Consider the following 21575-nt stretch of genomic DNA (forward strand, 5'->3'; position numbering starts at 1 on the left):
ATATCTTGCAATTCAATCTCTGAGTATATAACAAAAAAACTGAAAACATATGTCCACACAGAAACTTGTACATGAATGTTAATAGCAGCATTATTCATAGTGGCCAAAAGGTAGTAACAATCCAAGTGTCCATCAGCAGATGAATAGGTAAATCATATGTGGTATAGCAGTATAATAGAATATTATTTGATCATAAAAAGAAATGAAGTACTAGTCATGCTACAGCTTGGATGAATTTTGAAAATATTATACAAAGTAACAAAAAACTACATACTATATGATTCCATTCATATGAAAGTCCTGAATAGAGAAATCTATAGAGACAGAAAACTGTTGCTTCAGGCCAGGGTTAGAGTGAATAAGAGGAGATAAGAAGATGAGATCACTGTAAGATAATATGGCTTGGATAGTTTTAAGCATATTTACATTTTAAAAGTCACTGCTGTCTGCTGTGTCAGAATAAATTATAGGTAGAAAAGAGGGCAAGCAAACTAATTAGTGAAGAAGCTACTCCCAAATCAAAGCAAGACATTGATGGTGTTTGGACTAGGGATGTGATTTTGGAGGTAGTGTGAACTAATTAGATCTGGATATGCTTCAGTGGTTTGAACCAAAGGATTTATGTGTAAATTCAATGTAGAATGTAAGAGAAAAGACCAAAGTCAAAGGTGATTCCGAGGGGTCTGAGCAACTGAACAGATGGAACTAGCATTCACTGAGATAGGGAAGAATGCAAAAAGAGCAGGTTTTGATGAGCTACATGGGATAGTTTTGTTCTGGACATGTTAATATTGAGATGTTGAGTAGCCAGCTAAATATATATGAGTCTGTCGTTAACAAACAGTCTGTGTTGGAGTTGTCAAGGTATAGATTGCAGTTAAAGCCGTTAGGTTGAATGATATCAACTAGGGGATTAACTTAGAGAAAAGCTCCAAGACCCATGGGGACTGCAAAATGAAGAGGCCTGAAAGATGAAAATGGAATCACAAAGGAGACTTAAGAATAAAATACACTTTCTTACCTTAATCATGACCTGGCACTTTTCAGCGTCTTTTACCTTACTGTCTAGTCACACAGGATATTTAGCTTTAGGAATATACCAAGTCCTGTCCTGTCTCATGGCCTTTGTGTTTGCTAAGCCTTCCACCAGGCATAGTTTTACCCTGGCTCCAATTCAGTGGCTTCCTTCTATCAGTACAAAATTGTTACCCTGAGTTTTCTCTAACCGCCCCTAATTGAACAGGCCTAGCCCGATCACCTCCACTAAATTATGGTTCTTACTATAAACTAAATTTATTTCACTTGTTTCCTGTCTAGAAACTCGTTCCACCTTAATTTAACAAACGAAAACAAAATGACCAATATATGTCAAATGAAACCTCAGGTCTATCCCTTCTTGTACGCAACTTCCCAGAGAGCAGGGGCCTCATTATTTTGTCCTCTACCGCATCACAATATAATCGACAATCCCTCAGCAGTCAGTTCTCAATTTTCAATATTAATTAGCGGAATGCATTGCAGGATTCTGACAAACTTTCAAACCGAGGACATTATTCCGGCCGCTCCGCCCAGTATCAGAGTTGCCTAGAGGAAGAGAGGATCCGCACGCATGCGCCATTTTTCTTTGAGCGCTTCGGGCTGAACCCCGCCCCTTTCCCCCCCTGGCTTGTTGAACTACTGCTCATGCGCAACTTGGGGCTTGTCTGTTCGTTTGTCGGCTCTATCAATAAAGTTTTAGTGAGTACAGCCTTTTCCTTGGCAAGATGGCGGAATACGACTTGACTACTCGCATCGCGCACTTTTTGGATCGGCATCTAGTCTTTCCTTTGCTCGAATTTCTCTCCGTAAAAGAGGTGAGAGGGGTCTTTGACCGCGAGGAATGTGTGGGAACGCGTGATATGCTGGGGAATGCCGAAAGGCGGTGGCCCTAGCTCTAGGCCTGACACGTGTGAGGCTGCCGCGAATTTGGTCCTGGGTCGGGCAGTAAGGATCTGCTGGTAGTTTTAGCGTCGTCTTAGTTGATTAGCACCGCAGAATTCGGTTGTGACGAGAGGTGAATTGACAGTAGGCAACTTTGGGGGAGAAACAGGTCTTTGCTTCACTTGAGGTGACGGTGCCGGAGGGACTTCCGCGTCAGTTCCTCTAGGAAGTTGAGCATTCTCCAGCTTCGCTGTAGTAACGCTTGCTTCCAAAAGCAGATTGGAGTGTTAAGAGATTTTGATTTTTCTTTCAGAAACTGTGGAAAGGATGTGCTGGCTTTGTGTTTTCGTTTGCTGGAACTTTGGGATAATTTTCCTACCCTTAAGTGAAATGCCTAGTACCCCCCATAGAATTTTCCTGGTCTTTCAGTAAGCAGCCACTTCTAGAAGAGTGGCGTATTTTGTCGGCTAGGGACGCCCACACTCCCCGCCCCCCGAAAAAATTTGACAGTTTTTTTACTTAAAAAAAATTTTTTTTTTGCTGGCGTATACAGACTTCGAGTAATTTGAACGTTAACATTCGTTTAGCTACTCCAGATATCTTGAATTAGTCTGTGGTTTTGGTACCTCATTTCAAAACGTCTGCACCCTAAAAGTTTTGGAATACTTGGCTTAGTTATACCTTGAATTTGTTGGGAACATTTTAGTAATTATAATAAAGTAATATTAACTGTGATGAAAAGATGCGAATATTGGTCAGAAAAGTAAATGAATTCTGTATGTGAAAACAGATTACAACATAAATCTACTTAGGGAATTCTTGATTTGGGGAGTAGATTTGTGTGCCCCAACAACAATAAAACAAAAATCCCTTCAAATGAACATTACATTGTTCTGATAACTTCAGATTTTCCTGATAGTTAATGGTTCATTGGACAGGTATAATCCTCAAATTTACCTGATCCTTTTCTAAATACATAACACAACTCTAAAGTTGTGATGTTAGGGAACAGCAAAGTTCCCTTATGGGGAATTGTTGGACAAATTACATGGGATAATGCATATAAAGTAATTAGCCTTGAGGGACAAAGTAAGTACTCCTGAATATTTTGTATTAGGAGGGTAGGCCGTCCTGTATCAGAGAAGAGTGAGTCAACCAGTTGGGGTTTTCAGGAGTGTGGTGAGGACTAGAAATGGGGACTGAGAAAACTCCAAAGTACAAGAATTGGTAAGTGTGGATGGCCCAACTGAGATTGAAAATCATATATTTATAAGAGCTGATGACAATCACTCATATTGAGAGGAGCATTGGAAGATTATTGAAGTAGTGTAAACATGTTTGGAGGTAGGTTTTTAAATATATGTCATTTAGACGTGGATTGCTGATCCGCACAGATATGATTGAATGGCATTATTGTCTGCTTTTGAAACATTTTATAGTCATCCTTAGCCAGAACATAGAAAACAGAAGACTTTTTTTCCAGAACTAGGGATTGGAACTAAATTGTATTTAGTTGGAGAAAATGGATGGAATTAATGATACTACTACTAATAAAATCTTTGAAATAGCGAAAAAATGGTATCTAAACTAATGTGACAAAAAGGGTGATCTAAAACTTAGAAGGTACAATGGGATGATGACACATTTTAATGATAATTGGTGACCAAGATGATGAATTTAAGTTGGAAGTCAGAGATAAGGTACTAAATGAAAGTTGTGGGATAAAGAAATTTTAAGGCTTGAGGGTTTTTTTTTTAATGTTTATTTATTTTTGAGCAGCCCAGTGGGAGAGGGAGGGGAGGTGGGGACAGAGGATCTGAAGCGGGCTCTGTGCTGACAGCAGAAGCCCGATGTGGGGCTCGAATTAAGGATCTGTGAAATCATGACCTTAGCTGAAGTCATATGCTTAACAGACTGACTGAGCCACCCAGGTGCCCCAAGCTTTGTGTTTTTAAAGAATCTTCAGTGTGGATGTTGGATTTGTGGAAGATGACAGCAGGAACAGATGTTAAAAGAATTATTTTCAATCTGTTAAAAAGTTGGAGCTGTTTTCAAGAGATTGATAGACCAGGGATTGTCAAACTATAACCCTTGGCAGCAAATGCAAAACCCTCTCTACTTGTTTTGTATGCTCTGTAAGTTAAAAATAATTGTAACAGATGAACATTTGCAAACATTTTCAGTTATAGAACACTAACTTTGTACCCCAATTAAGTGAAACAGTTCCCACCCACAAAGAATGTCATTCTTATTAGTGGATCTCTTTTACAAGGAATTTTATTCCATTATTTTTTACTTAGAAAAGAAATTGTGGAAACTCTTATAGTACTTCTGTAGCATATCCTAGATCTTTGCTTCTTGGCTTTAAGGTCTAGAATATTTACTATCTACCCTTTACAGAGTAAGTGTGGGTATAAGGCAGAATTTAGAGAAGGTATAAGCAGATATAGATTTAAGAAGCCAGTAGGTCTGATGTCAGAGGAGCAATGCTTTGAAACTATAATTAATAGAGATGATACAAATTCAAGCTATTAATGGGGTTGCAAGAAGAAGTTGACATGCTAGGGAAAGATGTTTTCACTGAAGATTAGGTTCTCCTCAACTTTTTTAAGTAAACTTTTTATCAGGTATAACATTCATACAGAAAAGTGCCAAATATAAATGCCTTTTTTCAGAGTGAACCCACTTGTGTGACCACCATCCAGATTAATTAATAAAACATTACAAACATCCTAAAAACCTTCCTTCAGACATTTCCTAGTCATCCCCCGCCCCTCCCAAAGGTAAGCACCAGTTGTAGAATAGTTTTGCCTGGTTTTGAAATTAACCATTGTAGTGCTTTGTATGATTAATTTCATTTAGCGTTGTTAGAGTCATCCAGGTTGTTAGGATAACTGTAGTTCTTTGATTCCCAATGCTGAGTGTTAATCTGTTATATGAATATACTACAGTTTATTCATTCTAATGTTGATAAACTTGGCTATTCCACCGAGTGCTGCTGTGAACATTCTTGGAAATGCCCTTTGAATATATTCACCCATTTCTCTTGGGTATCAAGTTGCAGAATTATTGGGTGAAAATGTGTGCTTGATTTTAGGAGATAAAAACAGTTGTCCAAAGTGGTTGTACTTCTGCTGGAAGAGTAAGTGTTCTGTTACTCTACTTGTACACCAGCACTAGTATTGACAGTTTTGTGTGTGTGTGTGTGTGTGTGTTAATGTGGCTTTAACTTGCATTTTCTGTGTGATTAATGAAGTTGAGAACCGTTTTTGGTGTTGGCCATTTGGTTCTACTCTTATAAAGTGGCTATTAAAATTTTTTAGCCATTTTCAATTCAATTATTTCTCGTATATTCTGCAGGAGTTCTTTATATAGTTTGGAAGTTTCCGTTTTGATCACATCACTATCCCATTTGATCACTACCTTTTCACAGGCAGTGAAATGTGGACTCTTCCTGTATTTTTTCTTTCCTTGACAAAATTAAATTTACTACGCAAGTCTTGCTGAAGGCTTATCTTGATGACTGTTCACTTAAAAATTTTTTTTAATTTTGATTATTGTCTCCTTGAATACTGTTGTATAGGGTCCTTATATATTGCTCATTGCACTAAACTACACGTTTATGTGAGTCTGTGTCTGTTTTATCCCTATACTATGGATTAAATTGTTTCTTGAATTCCTTGCAAAGCAAAAACCTGATATCACATGGTTGACCTAGAGAATGGGTTGCTAGTTCTGTTTTAGTGTTGTAGATGGGGAAGGATTATGAAGAATTCAAATGATTTAGTGAAAAAAATATGTGGGAGTAGAGGAGAACCCACCTCAAGGATAGATGGGTAGGCATCATGTGGATGTGAGAGATAGATAACTAAGCGGGTAAAAAATTTGAGTTGATTCCTGGTGTAGCAAGGAAACCACTGTATATACTTATCAGTAGAGTTGGTATGGATATTTAGTAATTTATATGGGGGAACTTCAACATATTCATTAGAAAGTAATTTTCTCTTGCAGATCTATAATGAAAAAGAATTACTACAAGGGAAATTGGATCTTCTTAGTGATACCAACATGGTAGATTTTGCTATGGATGTATACAAAAATCTGTATTCTGATGATATTCCACATGGTAAGTGTGTCATTTGGAACTGCAGCTTGTCTTGTGAACTGAGGCTGTGTGTGTTAAAGTTTTGTGATTTATAAAAGAGCTTTAGCCAAGAGCCTTTAATAACTATTTGAGGTTATTATGGTTTAAAAGTTCTTTGGATGAAAGGTAATGTGAAGGTTACATGTCATCTAAAGTGTATTATTTTCTCACCACAAAAGGTGTGAGACTACTTTAAAACATGGTCTTTAAATATCTTCAGTTTATAGCATGTATCATCAAAGTTGTGTTTATGAATGAGATTGTCTCCTTGGAATTATCTGAGAATGTGGCTGTTTTTGGTTTGCTAATTTTTCAGTTAGCATCTGTGTGCCTTAGAGATTTTTTTTCATCTTGAATCATCTGGGTATAGCTGTGGTTCTCATATATACTGTCCCCAGTCCCAGCATCATCAGTTCACCTGGGAGAGCTTGCTAGAAATGCAAATTTTGAGGTCATACCTCAAATTTACCTAATCAGAAACTGTTGGCTGAAGTCCAGCACTCAAATTGGAGAACAACTGTGGTACGGTGTTTTCCACATTATTTTCTATGGTAATAGATGTTCCCTTAAAAAGAAAAGTTCTCCCAAAAGTTTGAAAAATACTGTATTGTTTCTTTTGTGAGCATGGTATTTTAAAAGATTCTAAGAATGCTTTCAGTAGATAAATACAATTTACTTTGTTTAAATTGACATTTTCAATAATTCAATCACATATTCCCTTCTATTTTTGAGAAACACTGTTCTAGTAATACTTTTTAATGTATAACAAATTATTACACTAAACATAATCACCTTTTTAACTTCTATAACAGTAAATGATAGTAGCTGTTTAAATTTTAGTTTGTGATGAAAAGGTTAACTATTTCATACTAAAAGTTTAAAACATGCCAGTAGCATAGGTTATGTTCAAGTTTTCTTTGGCTCTTCATGATGCAGTAAGAAGAAACTAGAATTGGGTTTCATAGATTACAAAACTAGATTTATAGTGAAAAGAGAGATTATTGGCTGGATTTAAATTCCATTCAACCTAACTGAAAATCTGTAGTAATATGTAAACCCTTCGAATCTCTGTTTAGGAACTCTGGGATAATATACATCTGAGAAAATTCAATGAGAACAAATAAAACACTAGGAGTGAAGTATTTGAAATGTGGAATTAGATAATTGGTTCTCAGCAGCCACTCCCTCCCCCAGCTGTATTTGTATATTCTTCAGTTTTCCTTAAGAGCAAGAAGAGGTCCTTCTTTATGTGCCTTTGCATTGCTAGAAAGAAAAAAATGGATCTGGGAGACTTAGCGGGTTGGTGGTTCCTGGCATGTGGATATATAGAGGGTAATGAAATCTGTGTACAACTGAAATAAATTGAAATTTTTCCAGAGACATCCTTATGGTGAGCAGTATAGTTAAACATTATAGTACTCCTTTGCATTTTTAATTAGCTTTGAGAGAAAAAAGAACCACAGTTGTTGCACAACTGAAACAGCTTCAGGCAGAAACGGAACCAATTGTAAAGATGTTTGAAGATCCAGAAACTACAAGGCAGATGCAGTCAACCAGGTAACTTCCCTCAATTGAATTCTAAAAATTCTCTTTTCTGGATTAATACAAATGTTAACTCAAATTTTATTTAATATCCCATCATAAAAGGTCAGTGTTTAATTCATTACTTTATCTGTTCGTTTTTATTTTTCCTTATGGTGTAGGGACCAGGAATTCCTTAATAAATATTAATACTAATGTTTTTGTTAACTTCTTTACCAGTTCTCCAAATCTGATTATGCTACAGCAGTTCTACCTTCCTCCTCTCTTCCTAGGGGACATTTGGCAGTGTCTGGTGACACTTTTCATTGTCACAATTGGAGGGGTGCTACTTTCACCTAGCAAGGAGAGGCCAGGGATGCTGCTAAATATCCTACAATGCATCTGACAGTACCCAACTCCCCAGTAAAGAATTATACAGCCCCCAAATGTCAGGAGTACTCAGGTTGACATAACTGTGCCTGGGCAATACCTAGAGGGAAACCTTAGCTCACTTTATCATTTGGCTACATTCCCTCATATCCTTCCAACCTCATTGCCTAGCCCACGGAGGCGGGTGGTGTAGAGATGATAAGGTTGGTTATTTTATTCTTAACTTCTCCTTAACTAGAAATAAACATATTGCTTGGTTTCCAAAGAATGAATATTGCCTCACTCTGACTTAATGTGTATCATTAATTGAAGCCCTTTGAGTTATTAAGTTATTTGAGTTTGAGTTATTAGTTATTAATTTTAGATACTAAAATTTTAAAAATAAAATCTCCTACTAAAATTGAATATTGCCACTGTGGTAAACCTTAGCTGACAACATATTTACTAGAAGAATTGCTGAAGATTTTGCCATGTTGTATCTTTAGACAGTATGCGGCCAAACCAAATATTAAGAGAGATAAATTCTAAGTTTTTATTTGTGATTTGGGGAAGTGTTACTAGATAATTTTTAGCAAAGCAGCAAATACTACATGATTATTATATACCATACTATAAGTTTATTTATTTTGAGCGAGAGATCGCACACATGTCTGCGTGCATGCAGTCAGGCTGGCGAGGGACAGAGAGAGGTAGAGAAAATTCCAAGTAGGTTCTGAGCTGTCAACACAGGGCCCAACACAGGGCTCAAACTCACAGACCATGAGATCATGACCTGAGCCGAAATCAAGAATTGGCACGTCACCCAGGAGCCCCTATACCATATTACAGTGTAGCCTGCTATATTACTAACATAAAATATGTTATACTACATATATATACACACACATACACAGAGATGGCTGTATCTTACTAAACAATCCTATATATGTTTTATATATAATTATCTCTGTTTGTATATATATTAGACTGATACACACTTATAAAGACTAAAATCTTCAGATTACGTGTAAATGCCCACAGAGGAACAGCTGAAATAATCCAGCTGTTAGTGCACAATCAAAAATTGAGAATTTAAATTGTAAATTTATTCTAGTCACTTAAATACAAGGAAGTAATGAGATTGGATTATGAATAAGATGAATATAGATTTATTCACCAAATATTAGAAAGAGAGGACTCCTTGCAGTTTAATAGGCATGGCATTGAGATATATGAAAGAATGGGATTGTTTTAAAAACTTGTAATTAAACTACTTATTTTCAAAGTAATAACCTCTTCCTGCCAGTTTCTGTTTTTAAATTTCGTTGAACGTATAATATTGTACTTCTCATACTTTACCAGAAATACCCAATCAGCCAAAGGACAGTGAATACATATCTGAAAGTTACAAGGAGCAAAACACAAAGTTATTCACTGTGATCCACAAGAAATGCTAAGTTTTTTTTGAAAATTTTTATGTTAAAATTTTATACATATTTCATGTTCAGTCTTATACCCATGTTAATTTGGGGGTGACATATTCCTTCCCCATTAAATTTTCAAGTGAAATTATGCTCCAGAAAAACATTCCACAGCATTCCCTCCCGTTATACGCTTAAGAAAGTGTTTTCTTTTTTGAAAATGCCTAGAAAGTGGGCCACTGTGTCCATGTATCACTTGTTCCTTGGTGTCTTTTTCATCATTTTGTCTGTTACCAGCCTGGCAACGTCTTAGTTATGCAAAGCTAATTTAAGAAAAGTTAAATTGAGTTGACACTGAGATGGATAATAATTATACAGGGTGTGTAGCCTAGGTACAGAAGGTACTTAAGCATAATTGATTAATTTTGTAATGTTCTTTTTTTTTATTCTGGAAGTCTTATTGTTTCTAGTGTTTAAGTATTAAGATATTTAAATGGCTTTATGTGGGTAATAATGTTTGGATATGCTCATTTTGTTTTCTGTGGCCTATAAAATCAGTAATTTTTGTTTCTAATTTAGAGATGGTCGGATGCTGTTTGATTACCTGGCAGACAAGCATGGTGTAAGTGGTATTTTAAAGTTTTTCTTTAGCGGTGCCTGGGTGGTTCTGTCCGTTAAGCGTCCAACTCTTGGTTTCAACTCAGGTCATGATCTCAATGGTTCGTGGGTTTGAGCCCTGTGTCGACTCCCCACTGACAGCATGGAGCCTGCTTGGGATTCTCTGTCTCCCTCTCTGTCTCTCAAAATAAATAAATAAATAAAACTTTAAAAAAATTTCTTTAGTTGTCCCGTTTTAATAAGACTAATTAAAGAATAGTGCTGTAAAGATAGGTGCGTGGTTTAACAGGAGTACAATTTCCAGATTAACATATTAAATATAATATCTGATATGTTTTCAAAATTTCAGTTTTTACAAATTGGTGCTGATAAGAAAATGAGATGCGTACACTTACATTTATTTTTTTGTAAATATTATTTTGAGAGAGAGCGCGCGAGTGTGTGTGTGAACAAGGTGGGGCAGAGAGGGAGGGAGAGAGAATCCAAAGCAGGCGCCATGCTCAAGTCAGCATGGAGCCCAACATGGGGCTTGAACTCATGACCTTGAGGTAATAACTTGAGCCAATACCTAGAGTTAGAGTTGATGCTTAACTGAGCCACTAAGGTGCCCCACTTAAACTTACCTTTAGATCACAGAAATTCTCAAAACTTTCTATTTTTTCTAGAATACTCAGGTAATATGTACCACTTATTTTTGATGGATTAACAAATATAGAAGTAAGTTTGAATTAGAAATGGCTTTGAGCAGTAGAATTAAGTAATACTTTGGCTGCCTTGTGGAATATAGTGGTTCTTGATTATCAAGGTCTTCATAAATACTCAACAAAGGAATTTTATTTTAGGCTTTCTAGTCATCTCCCTTCCTTTGTGTTAACTCAAAGTGTAAGGATTTGCATATAATTAATTCTTTAACTTGCATTCAAGTTTTAGCTCTCATTTGCTGACCAGATTATTCTTTCTGGTTTCCATATAGAATGTTTGGTGTATTTGATAGTGTTCTAGTTTGGAGTCCTTCTCTTAGAATTGTTTGCTTTCACTTTACTTGCATTGTTAACTTTAATAGTTGGTGTAATTTGGGGGCCAGTTTTCACAGAGAATTGAAGTTCACTGTACATGTTATTTGTACAGAATCACAAAACTTTGTAGGGATGGGTCTATTTGGTAGTTATCTAAGTTCATTCACCAGCTGAGAGACCTTCCCACTGCAGTTCAAATTTGGGTTGCAAAAGATTAACTCTTTGAGACCAGAATTATGAAAGCTAAATCCACCAATTCCTAATGTATGTTTTAAAAGTCATATATATTTCTGATCATGGTTTTTGTGTTTGTTTTTTGTGACGCTTGGCATACATCAGAGAATTGACTTCTAGGGACATTTAAAGGAGGAAATTATTTGAGTTTTAAAACTCGAAGTTAAAAATAGAACTGATGCTTTTCTCGTTTTCTGTTTTCTTTTTTAGTTTAGGCAGGAATATTTAGATACACTCTACAGGTATGCAAAATTTCAATATGAATGTGGGAATTACTCTGGAGCAGCAGAATATCTTTACTTCTTTAGAGTGTTGGTAAGTAAATTTTTTTTTCTTTCAGAATTTGTAGATTTTACTTGGTTTGTCAAAACGTGTGTATAGATTTGAGTCTGTGTATTACATTTTCAAGAATCCTTGGTAAAAGAAAAAAAAACTTTTCCTAACAAAGAACAAATAGAGATAGGAAAGCTTATATCAGGACCACAAAATTTGGAGAGAGATTACACTTGTCCTTGGAATCCAAAAGTAGGAGCCACTAATATGTTTTTTATGTATACTGTTTGATTTTAGCATTAGCAAAATTCTATCTTACAATCAACTTAAGTTACTGTGCAGCACAGTGAGCAGCACGTTGAGTGTGGTTAATATTTATTGAATAAATCCATTATTCCTAATTTTAATTCATTATTATATGGTATAAATCTCCCTTGAGTTTGTTCTAAGCAACTATGGAATTCTGATGATAATTGAAAACTAATTACACCTTAATATTTTTTCCATTTACTTCTGTACTGAGCTATTAGAATATGAAACTCGGTGTGTGTGTATGTACGTGTGTGTTTTAATAATGTAGGAGGTAGGTGAGTAAATGGTATTTTTAGAGCAAATTTCTAACCACCAAGAATCCTCTTTGTTATTTTCATTTGGCTATTTGACATGTTCCTAGATTCACTGCCTTTGTAAAAATTTTTAATGTTTATTCATTTTGAGAGAGAGGGATCGGGGAAGGGCAGAGAGACCGAAAAGAGAGAATTCCACGCACACTCCATGCTGTCAGCATAGAACCCAGAGCCTGATGTGGGGCTTGAGGAACTGTGAGATCATTACCTGAGTCAAAATCAAGAGTTGGACTTTTAACCAACTGAGCCACCCAGGTGCCCTTAGATTCAGGGCTTTTGCTTGGGAAGAAGGAGAGTTTCATGAAGCACAGAAAAAAATCCGTGTTTCAAATGAAAAGATTCTTTCTCATTCTGCCTTCTGTGTAGGTAATTGTATTAATAAATGCCTTGTAGACTTATCAAAATGCCCTTGTTTTAACTTTCTCATTTGAAAAATTACAATTTGTTACTCACTTTGGGTTAATAACCAAGTACCTAAGTCTCTGATTTCTCTAGTTAATCCTAGATGTTGGGAAATGATCTCTTAAGACAGGGACTTAATTGTTTTCTAACCTTGGAAGAGTCTGTTTCTCCATTCTCTATTTTCTGGTGCCTTTCTTTCTTTTAGCCCCATATGTCTCAAAGAAAAGATTTAGGGCTGCTATCTTTGGTTGTTTTCCAGGAAATTAAATTTTCTTTTTGGGGGGAAGAGGGAGGGGGAAGAGATTGATATTTTATTAATTCAGGTAATTCCTGCACTTAAAGTGCTTAGAGAACTTAATTTTTTAAAACTACCATCTTCCCTTCAAAGAAATAAAGATTATCATTTTATATCCAAGTTTGATTTGAAAAAAATGAGATTTTCTTGCTCCCATTTGTGAATATTCTTAATTTACAGCTTAGCTGTGGTTAGCTTGCAAGTGCATTGAAGGTAATCAGTGATGCTAAACTTGTAGTGGCTTATCAGAAAATTCCATCAGTTTTACTTTGAATATTATGAAGGATTTAGGAGAGCAAAAGTTGATTACTTTGGAAATGTAAACAGCTTAAACCAGGATTGTAAAATCAGAAGCCTGATATGATTACAGGTACATGAAAAGGGTTGGTTATTCATATCATTTGTTAATGCTGGGAGTGAATTTTGAGAATGAAGATTTAGTGTCATGTTAGCGTTCTAGCACAGTAAATTTATTGTTGCTGGTCAGAGAGTGAATGTGCCATTTTGCTAAGACATGGAAACTTAAGGTAACTGCTGGAAATCCAGATATTGAAACTTCTAGCATATCCACCCTTGAAAGCAGGTTGGTATGAAGAGCCAACTGTAATGACATGGACTTGAGCCAGAGTAGTACACATGAATCTTTGGGGGATTAAAAAACTTGCTATGCTGTTACAAAAAGCTTTTATCCTAACAAATATAACATATTCTAGTCTTAATAGTATGTTTATGTAGTATGATTTTGTAATTAGTCTGAAAATTTCTACAAATGCTAGGTTTATATACTTAGAGATTTGTGAAGTTTTTATGTTTAGTTTTTTTTAAATGTGAAGATCCAAGTTAGTTTCCTAACTTAAAAAACCCCTAACTTAATTTTGAGCTTTTGCATTACCTACCAGGTCTTGTGTTGGAACTCAAATGACACTTGTTAGGTGAGATTACCATGATTTGAACACAAAATCAATGTTTTACATTAAGAGCAGTTAAACTATAGTGATTAGATAGTGCTTAGAAGTTAGGTGAAATTTATTTTTAAATTCATGTCCCATCTGTGTGACAAGACATTTGAGTAGCTGGGAGTTGGTTACTTTCTGTTGGCATATTGACAGAGGCTAACCAAGCTAAGTTTTAAAAAATGGATAATTTTACTTCTCCTTTTCTTTTGTTTAGGATAGGCACTACTATAAACTGTGTATAATGTGAAATCTTGTTAATAGCAAAGATTAAAAATCTTGGTTTCGACTTGGGATGAATAATGTCAGTGTCTTATGTGTTATTTACTTTTATTGTTTTGTAATAGTCTTCTTTTTTTCATTTCTGAATTCTTGTCTGATGGTTGGTTATTCTTTTAAATCTATAGGGAAACATAAGATATGAAAGAACCATTGTAACTATGATCTGAGATTAGAATTTGACTCTCCAGGAGACCTATTGTAGGTCAGTGTTGTGTAAATCAAAGCAGGGTGACCTCGGAATCTACTTTATTTTTAAAAAATTTGGTGGCTTTTAGAATACATCAAGGAGTGTTTACATCCACCCTGTTTGGATGTACTATAAGAAATGCATTAATTTGGAATAGTGGAGCAAATTTGAACATTTTTGTTTTTAAAGTTATTTTTAAAAAGTAAATAAATGTTAACACTGTATTTTAATTATTTTGTTAAAATCTGCCTTTTCTCGTAGCCTCTTACTCTAAAATATAACCCCTCTCCTCATCGGCAGCTATTTGAAATAAAAGTGATTTTAAGATGCTAGAACTATTTGTGATCATATTTTACTAGCATGGTTTTTTGTTGTTGTTTTCACTCAGAATTTTAAATTTATCTCCTCCAAGTACATGCCATTTGATTTAAAGGTACTTTTCTTTGACTCAAGAAAGCTTAAGTAATGATGACTTTTGGAAGCTTTAGGAACTTGGCTGATGTTTTTGAGTCTGATGTGCTCTGTTTAATAATGTTGATGTAAAAGATGTCTGGGGCACCTGGGTGGCTCGGTTGGTTAAGTGACCGACTCTTGATTTTGGCTCAAGTCATGATCTTGTAGTTTAGTTCATGAGTTCCAGCCCAGTGTCGGGCTCTGCACTAACAGCATGGAACTTGCTTGGGATTCTCTGTCTCCCTCTTTTTCTGCCCCTCCTCTGCTCACTTGCGTGCTCTCTATCTCTCAAAAGTAAACAGACAACTTTTTGAAAAAATGTTTGTTTCATATTGATTTTCAGATACATAATTTTTCCCATTTTAATACTGAACTGCTGGGGTGTGTCTTAAATTGGTTGTGGTTTTGGAAACATAAATGATAGTGTATCTTGAAATTGATGACATCTTAAATTTGATAAAATACTCAGATTTTTTAATAAAGATCAAACATTTTATCTTTTATAAGTTGAACAGTGATTTTATGAATATCTGTAAATCAATTTTTAAATTTCACTGAATTTTGACAAATGCGCATAACTTGTATAGCTACCACCATATCAATATAAAGAATTTCTCTTAAAGCAGAAAGACCTGTTACGCCCCCTTGCAGTCATACCTTTCCCTGATTTCATCCGTTGATCTGTTGTCTGTCCCTGTAGATGAGTTTTGTTTGTTCTAGAATTTTATGTAAGTGGGATGAAATCTGTAAGCTTGTGCCTGGCTTACTTTGACTAACAAGTTTTTGAATTTCAGTTGTGTTACTGTGTGCAAAAGAGGTTGATTTTTGATGCACCTGGGTGGCATCAAGTCAGTTGAGCATCAGTCATTTGAGCATCTGACTCTCGATTTCAGCTCAGGTCATCATCCCAGGGTCCTGGTATTTAGCCCCATATTGGGTTCTGTGCTGGATGTGGTGCCTGCTTGTGATTCTTTTCCATCTGCTCCTCTCCCTCATTCACAAGTGCTTGCTTTATCTCTCTTTCGTTTTATCTTTCTGTCTAAAGAAAAAAAAAATTAAAAGCAGAAGCTTGAATCTTTTTATTGCTGAATAGTATTCCATTCTATGAATATACTATAATTTGGATTACTTCCAATTTTTATCTTCTTGTAAATAAAATTACCATGAATATTCAAGTACAAGTGGTGTGTTTTTTTTGTGGACATATATCCTAATAATAAGAAATAGTGGTTTAATGGATATGTTTCAAAATTTATTAATTTAGTGTTAATTATTAGTTTGCTAAGTGTTATTCGGTATATTTGAGTTAATTACTGCCGTCAAAGTCCTTAATAGGTGTTTTGGGTTTGTGACTCTTCCATCAGTGGCAAGAGGAGGTAGGGTGCCCTTAGCCTTCCTTTTTTGTAGGTTTAGATTGTGGTATAAATTTATAGCTTTCATGATTAGAAGTGTAATTTTGGGGCGCTTGGGTGGTTCAGTCAGTTAAACTTCAGGCTCTTGGTTTCCACTCAGGTCGTGATCTTGCAGTTTGTGAGATAGAGCCTGTACCTGCCTCTGTGCTGAGAAGCACAGAGCCTGCATGGGATTCTCTCTCTCCCCCCCTCTCTCTGCGCCTCCCCACTTGCATACATGCTCTCTCACAAAATAAATTTAAAAGAAGTGTAATTTTGGGGAAATTACAGTCTCCATGTGTCAGGTTCCCCTCTTAAATTAAAATGGATAAAAAATATTTATAGTGTTTTTATTAAGATTATATGAAGGTGAACATTTATTGCTCAGTACATATGCCTTTGATAATTATTGTTATTATCCAGTAGACTGCTTTTCTCTCTTTCTGATGCCTTTCATTTGTGTCATAATTTGGATATTTTTTGTTCTAAAAATAGTTTTTCTAAATTGTAAATAAAATTCACAAGTCGTGATTTGCCACACATTCATTGCAGTGATTTTAACAACAGATTTCCTTTGAATATAACTGGTTTCCAAAGTTTTGGGTGCCTAAAATTTGATGAGTGTATAAATACTGAAAGTGTATTAAACTGAAACACTGGTGCTGTATCCTATTTTAAGTTACTCTTTCTGATTTAGATTGAATATCAAATAGTGATTATTTTTTGTAAATTAAGTTAAATGGAAATTGTTTGAATTGGTTTAACCAGTGTGAACCAATAAGGACTTAAATAATTATAGTTTGGGGTAGAAAGCAATAGCTAGATGAGTATGTAAAGTATAAAATGTGTATCTTTTTTTCCCAGAGTATTCAGAATATAATTAATTATAATTGCTTAAACAGGTTCCTGCAACAGACAGAAATGCTTTGAGTTCACTCTGGGGAAAACTGGCCTCTGAGATCTTAATGCAGAATTGGGATGCCGCTATGGAAGACCTTACACGGTTAAAAGAGACCATAGATAATAATGTGAGTTACATTTTTCCATGTTGATTCTCTGAAATTTCTATGTGACCATCATGCTTTCTGATGAGGAAAACTCTTTAAAAAAAAAAAAAAAAAAGACAGGGGGGAAGGGAAACTAAAATGTTGAGATTAGCTTTTATTTATTTGACATAAAAATCACAGTGGGTTAAGGAGTTGACTAGATTCACCGAATCTCCTTGAGAGAAACTATCAAACTTCTTTTGACTCTTAGGGAAGAGAACTGTTTTCATTTTTACAGCTACTGTGCCTTTTTTTATTTATTTGTACAATGAAAATGGCATAATAATACTGTTAGTGCCACCTCAGTAATAGGTTCTCAATAAGACCGTTTTCATCTACAATTATATCTAATAAAACCACTTATTATGGAGTATTTAGTTCAGTCTTTGCTTTCAAAATGTTTTCTGAAAGGAGTATAAATGGCTTAGCGGAATTATTAAATCTATCTCTCAGAACAGAGAGATAATTTCTAATGTCGAGATTTGTGCAGAGAGTAGAGAGAGGGTCCCAGGGTTAGGACTTTGATCATAATGGCTCTAGGGTGTGCTTCAGAAGGTTCTCATTTTTAACTAAAATTCTGAGATCAGCAGTGTTTATTCTTTTGTTCTCTTGCCTCTTTCTCATATAAATATTTCCTATGTACTTATTTTTAACCCTATAGTCTGTGAGTTCCCCACTTCAGTCTCTTCAGCAGCGAACATGGCTCATCCACTGGTCTCTTTTTGTTTTCTTCAACCACCCCAAAGGGCGTGATAACATTATTGATCTCTTCCTTTACCAGCCACAGTAAGTTATTTCACTGTATAATTTGGCCTTAGTCATATGAAATTATATGGATTTTTTTTAACTTAAAAATGTACTTTTAACATTTGAATTTGTTGTCAACCTTTATAAACTTCATGTGGTGGATTTGCTTATTGTAAAAGTTTAGATGTAACTCTTCAAATTATTTGGAAAATAGTATACTTTGTGTCCATTCAAGTGTTATATAGTGTGCTTCCTGGGCCAGCAGCATAGACATCATGTAGAATGTCTAGACCCTAGAAGAACTAAATCAGAATCTGGTAAAACTAAACATGACAGGGGAGTTTTTGAAACAGGAAATTATGTTTTTCTTTCCTTGGAAAAAATAAACCGAAAACAACTACATGGCAGTAGGTAAGATAAAAGACAATTTGTGATCTTGGCCTGCATCCTGTTTTAAATATAAATGAGAAGAGGTGGAAATTCATATTTTGTAACATTATATTTATTTTTCTATTTGAGATATTTTGTAGTACTTAAGTATGCCTTCCGGATTCACATTATTTACTAATGTGTTCATAATAGCCTCATTCTTAGCTGTTACACCTTAAAGAAATCCTATTTGTGAGATTAAAATTGTATATATACAGCTTTTAAAATTATAAGTGTATTTGTATATTATTTGCTATTTGGTGAGTGCCATGATAAATTGTTTATAATCTGAAAAGTTACATAAATCGTAGTCTGTATGTTGAATTAAGTAAAAGGCTAATAGAAAAGATTAAAAAGACAAAGTGCAAAACAACTTAAAATAAGATCCTACAAGGTGTAATACTTGTTCTGGCGTTTAGCATAGATATGCTCAGCACCTTTTCTTGGTGGTATCTTTTTTTTTTTTAATGTTTATTTCTGAGAGAGAGAGAGACAGCATGAGCGAGGAAGGGTCAGAGAGAGAGGGAGACACAGAATCCGAAATAGGCTCCAGGCTCTGAGCTGTCAGCACAGAGCCCGACGCAGGGCTCAAACCCATGAACCATGAGATCATGACTTGAGCCGAAGTCGGACACTTAACCGACTGAGCCACCCAGGCGCCCCTCTTGGTGGTATCTTAAAGGTAGTTTTATGAAGAACAAAGCTGAACCATCCTCAGACTGATGTGTAAAACCAGAATGCCATCAGTATTTTGTAATGAGAAGTGTAAGTGGTAAGAGTTCTGACCCTGTAGGTTTAACACATAGGAAGCCATATAATAAACATAAGATTGCTTAATGAGTACTTGGAATCAGAATGGAAAGTTAATTTTTACGACTGGACTGTTGTTAATGGCACCATCAGGTTAAGCTGGCCTAGCATATCTATCTTCACAGTAGGACTACTCTTGGACTGGGACCAGATCATGAATATTTTTGACATGTATGTCACTCTAAGCATTTCAGTGGGCATTTCCTAGATTTGCTCTTTTACTTGATTCCATTTCAGATCAGTACTACTCACTGTGCTTCTACCTCCCACCCCCATTCTAATTTAAGTATGTTAATTTTTTTTTTCAAGTTCTTCTCAAGTCTTATCTGGTAGCTTTCTCTTACCAGAGATAAAACTGATTAATCTCTCTGCTGTGGTGCATTGTGTATTTAATCCTCTCAGGGCAGAGATTCTTGAGAGGTACCTTTTGAGGAGTACTTTTGTGCAACCATTACATTTTAGAAAAGGCTGTTTTATTTGTGATATTGACAGAATCTTAGGCAGTAATTGAGGTACCAACAGTGGACGAATCAGGAGTATCTAGAAAAATGTCTAGTAAATCATTGCAGGAAATTTGGGAATATTGGTTAGTAAAATAGCTACATATTTGTTTTTAATGTTAAACTATGCATCTTATAGAAAAGATGTTTTCTGAGAATTTCAAACAAGAAATATGGATATATTTCTCATTACTTACGGAAACATGCATTCTAATGAGAAAAAATTAAAAGTAACACTAACATTAGTATTTTGTCTCTGACTCCTGATTTTAAAAAACCTGTAAGATCTTAAAGACTTGATTGAGATCCCTAAAATCAGCTGTGCAAGGATGAGCCTACCCTGAATGAGCAGATTTAACCAAAGCTTTGGCCTGTAATACTTGGCTGTAATCCTGACACCTAGGGGGCTGGTTAAGAATAAGGGCAGCTCTTCCTGAATTAAGCTATTGGAGTCATTAGGAATTGGCTTTCCATGGTACTACCTAATAGTAGACCCATTTTTCTGTGTTTTTTTTTTAATTTTTTTTTAATGTTTTATTTATTTCTGAGAGAGAGAGAGAGAGAGCATGAACAGGGAGAGAAGGAGTCAGAGACAGGGAGATAAAGAATCTGAAGACAGGCTCCAGGCTCTGAGCTAGCTGTCAGCACAGAGCCTGACGTAGGGCTCGAACTCACAAACTGTGAGATCATGACCTGAGCTGAAGTCGAACGCTTAACCGACTGAGCCACCTAGGCACCCCTCTTCTGTGTTTTTTGCAGTTACATCTGTATTTAGAAGGGAACATTAAATTAAACAGGCTCTGAATATTTTCAAGTAATGAAAAGAACATACAAACAAGAAAAAGTTATTCAAACCCACTGTAAAAATTATGTAATACAAACAAGAGGGAATCCGTACAGGTTAATTCCTGACAATCTATGGCTCATATGAAATTTAAAAAACATGTGTAATCCATTAGTAGAACTATTTGTTATGGATACTAAAAATACAAAGGTAGTTCATTTGAGATTGCAGAAAGTGTTAGGATAAAAATCAGACTTTTCAAAAGGTAAATAATAAAAAAGTAGATTAAAAAAATTAATTCCGGTGTAGTTAACATACAAAGTTATATTAGTTTCAGGTGTACAATATATTGATTCAGCAGTTCTATATGTTTCTCAGGGCCCATCACAATAAGTGTACCCATCTCCCTACCCACCTCTCCTCTGGTAACCTCACTTCTCTGTAGTTAAGAGTCTGTTTTTTGGTTTGTTTCTTAGGTTTTACGTGAATGAAATCATGGTATTTCTTGGAATGATTTACTTCACTTACCATTATGTTGCAGATGATAAGATGTCATTCTTTTTATGGCTGAGTAATCCATTGTGTGTGTGCTATATATATATATATATACACATATACATATATACTGTATATATATATACATATAATGTACTCGCACACACACAATGGATTGCTCAGCATATAAATACATATACTCACACACTACATCTTTACTTACTTAGGCTGCTTCCATAATTTGGGTATTGTTAATAATGCAGCAATAAACAAGGAGTGCATATATATATTCAAATTAGCTTTTTTTTATATTCTTTGGGTAAATTATTGGATCAGATGGTGATTCTATATTTAATTTTTTGAGGTGGTATCATTCTGTTTTCTAGAGTGGCTACAACAGTTTGCATTGCCATCAGTAGTGCATGAGGGTTCCTGCATCCTCACAAACGCCTGTTGTTTATTGTGTTTTTTATTTTAGCTATTCTTACAGTCATGAGGTGATATCTACTTTTGCTTGTGATTTGCATTTTTCTTGATGAGAGATGTTAAGGATCATTTCATGTTCTGTTGGCCATCTGTATTTTTTTTAATTTATTTTTTAATGTTTATTTATTTATTTTGAGAGTGTGTGTGTGCACCTGCGCTAGCAGGGGAGGGCC

At 35.3% G+C, this 21575-nt stretch overlaps 1 protein-coding gene across 1 annotated transcript in view; it reads left to right on the forward strand.

Moving 5' to 3' along the window:
• The first annotated feature begins 1738 nt into the window (after positions 1–1738).
• Positions 1739–21575, forward strand: part of EIF3E (eukaryotic translation initiation factor 3 subunit E) — a 46865-nt gene continuing 27028 nt past the window's right edge. Inside the window, exons 1-7 of the mRNA XM_077771315.1 lie at positions 1739–1853; positions 5932–6046; positions 7504–7621; positions 9955–9997; positions 11454–11558; positions 17008–17133; positions 17813–17937. Coding sequence (XP_077627441.1) covers positions 1764–1853; positions 5932–6046; positions 7504–7621; positions 9955–9997; positions 11454–11558; positions 17008–17133; positions 17813–17937 — 722 coding nt within the window. The 5' untranslated portion in view covers positions 1739–1763. The remainder of the gene's footprint in view (positions 1854–5931; positions 6047–7503; positions 7622–9954; positions 9998–11453; positions 11559–17007; positions 17134–17812; positions 17938–21575) is intronic.

The sequence above is a fragment of the Crocuta crocuta genome, unplaced genomic scaffold (genome assembly GCF_008692635.1).
Source record: "Crocuta crocuta isolate KB4526 unplaced genomic scaffold, BGI_CrCroc_1.0 scaffold240, whole genome shotgun sequence".
NCBI classification, from domain to species: Eukaryota; Metazoa; Chordata; class Mammalia; order Carnivora; family Hyaenidae; genus Crocuta; species Crocuta crocuta.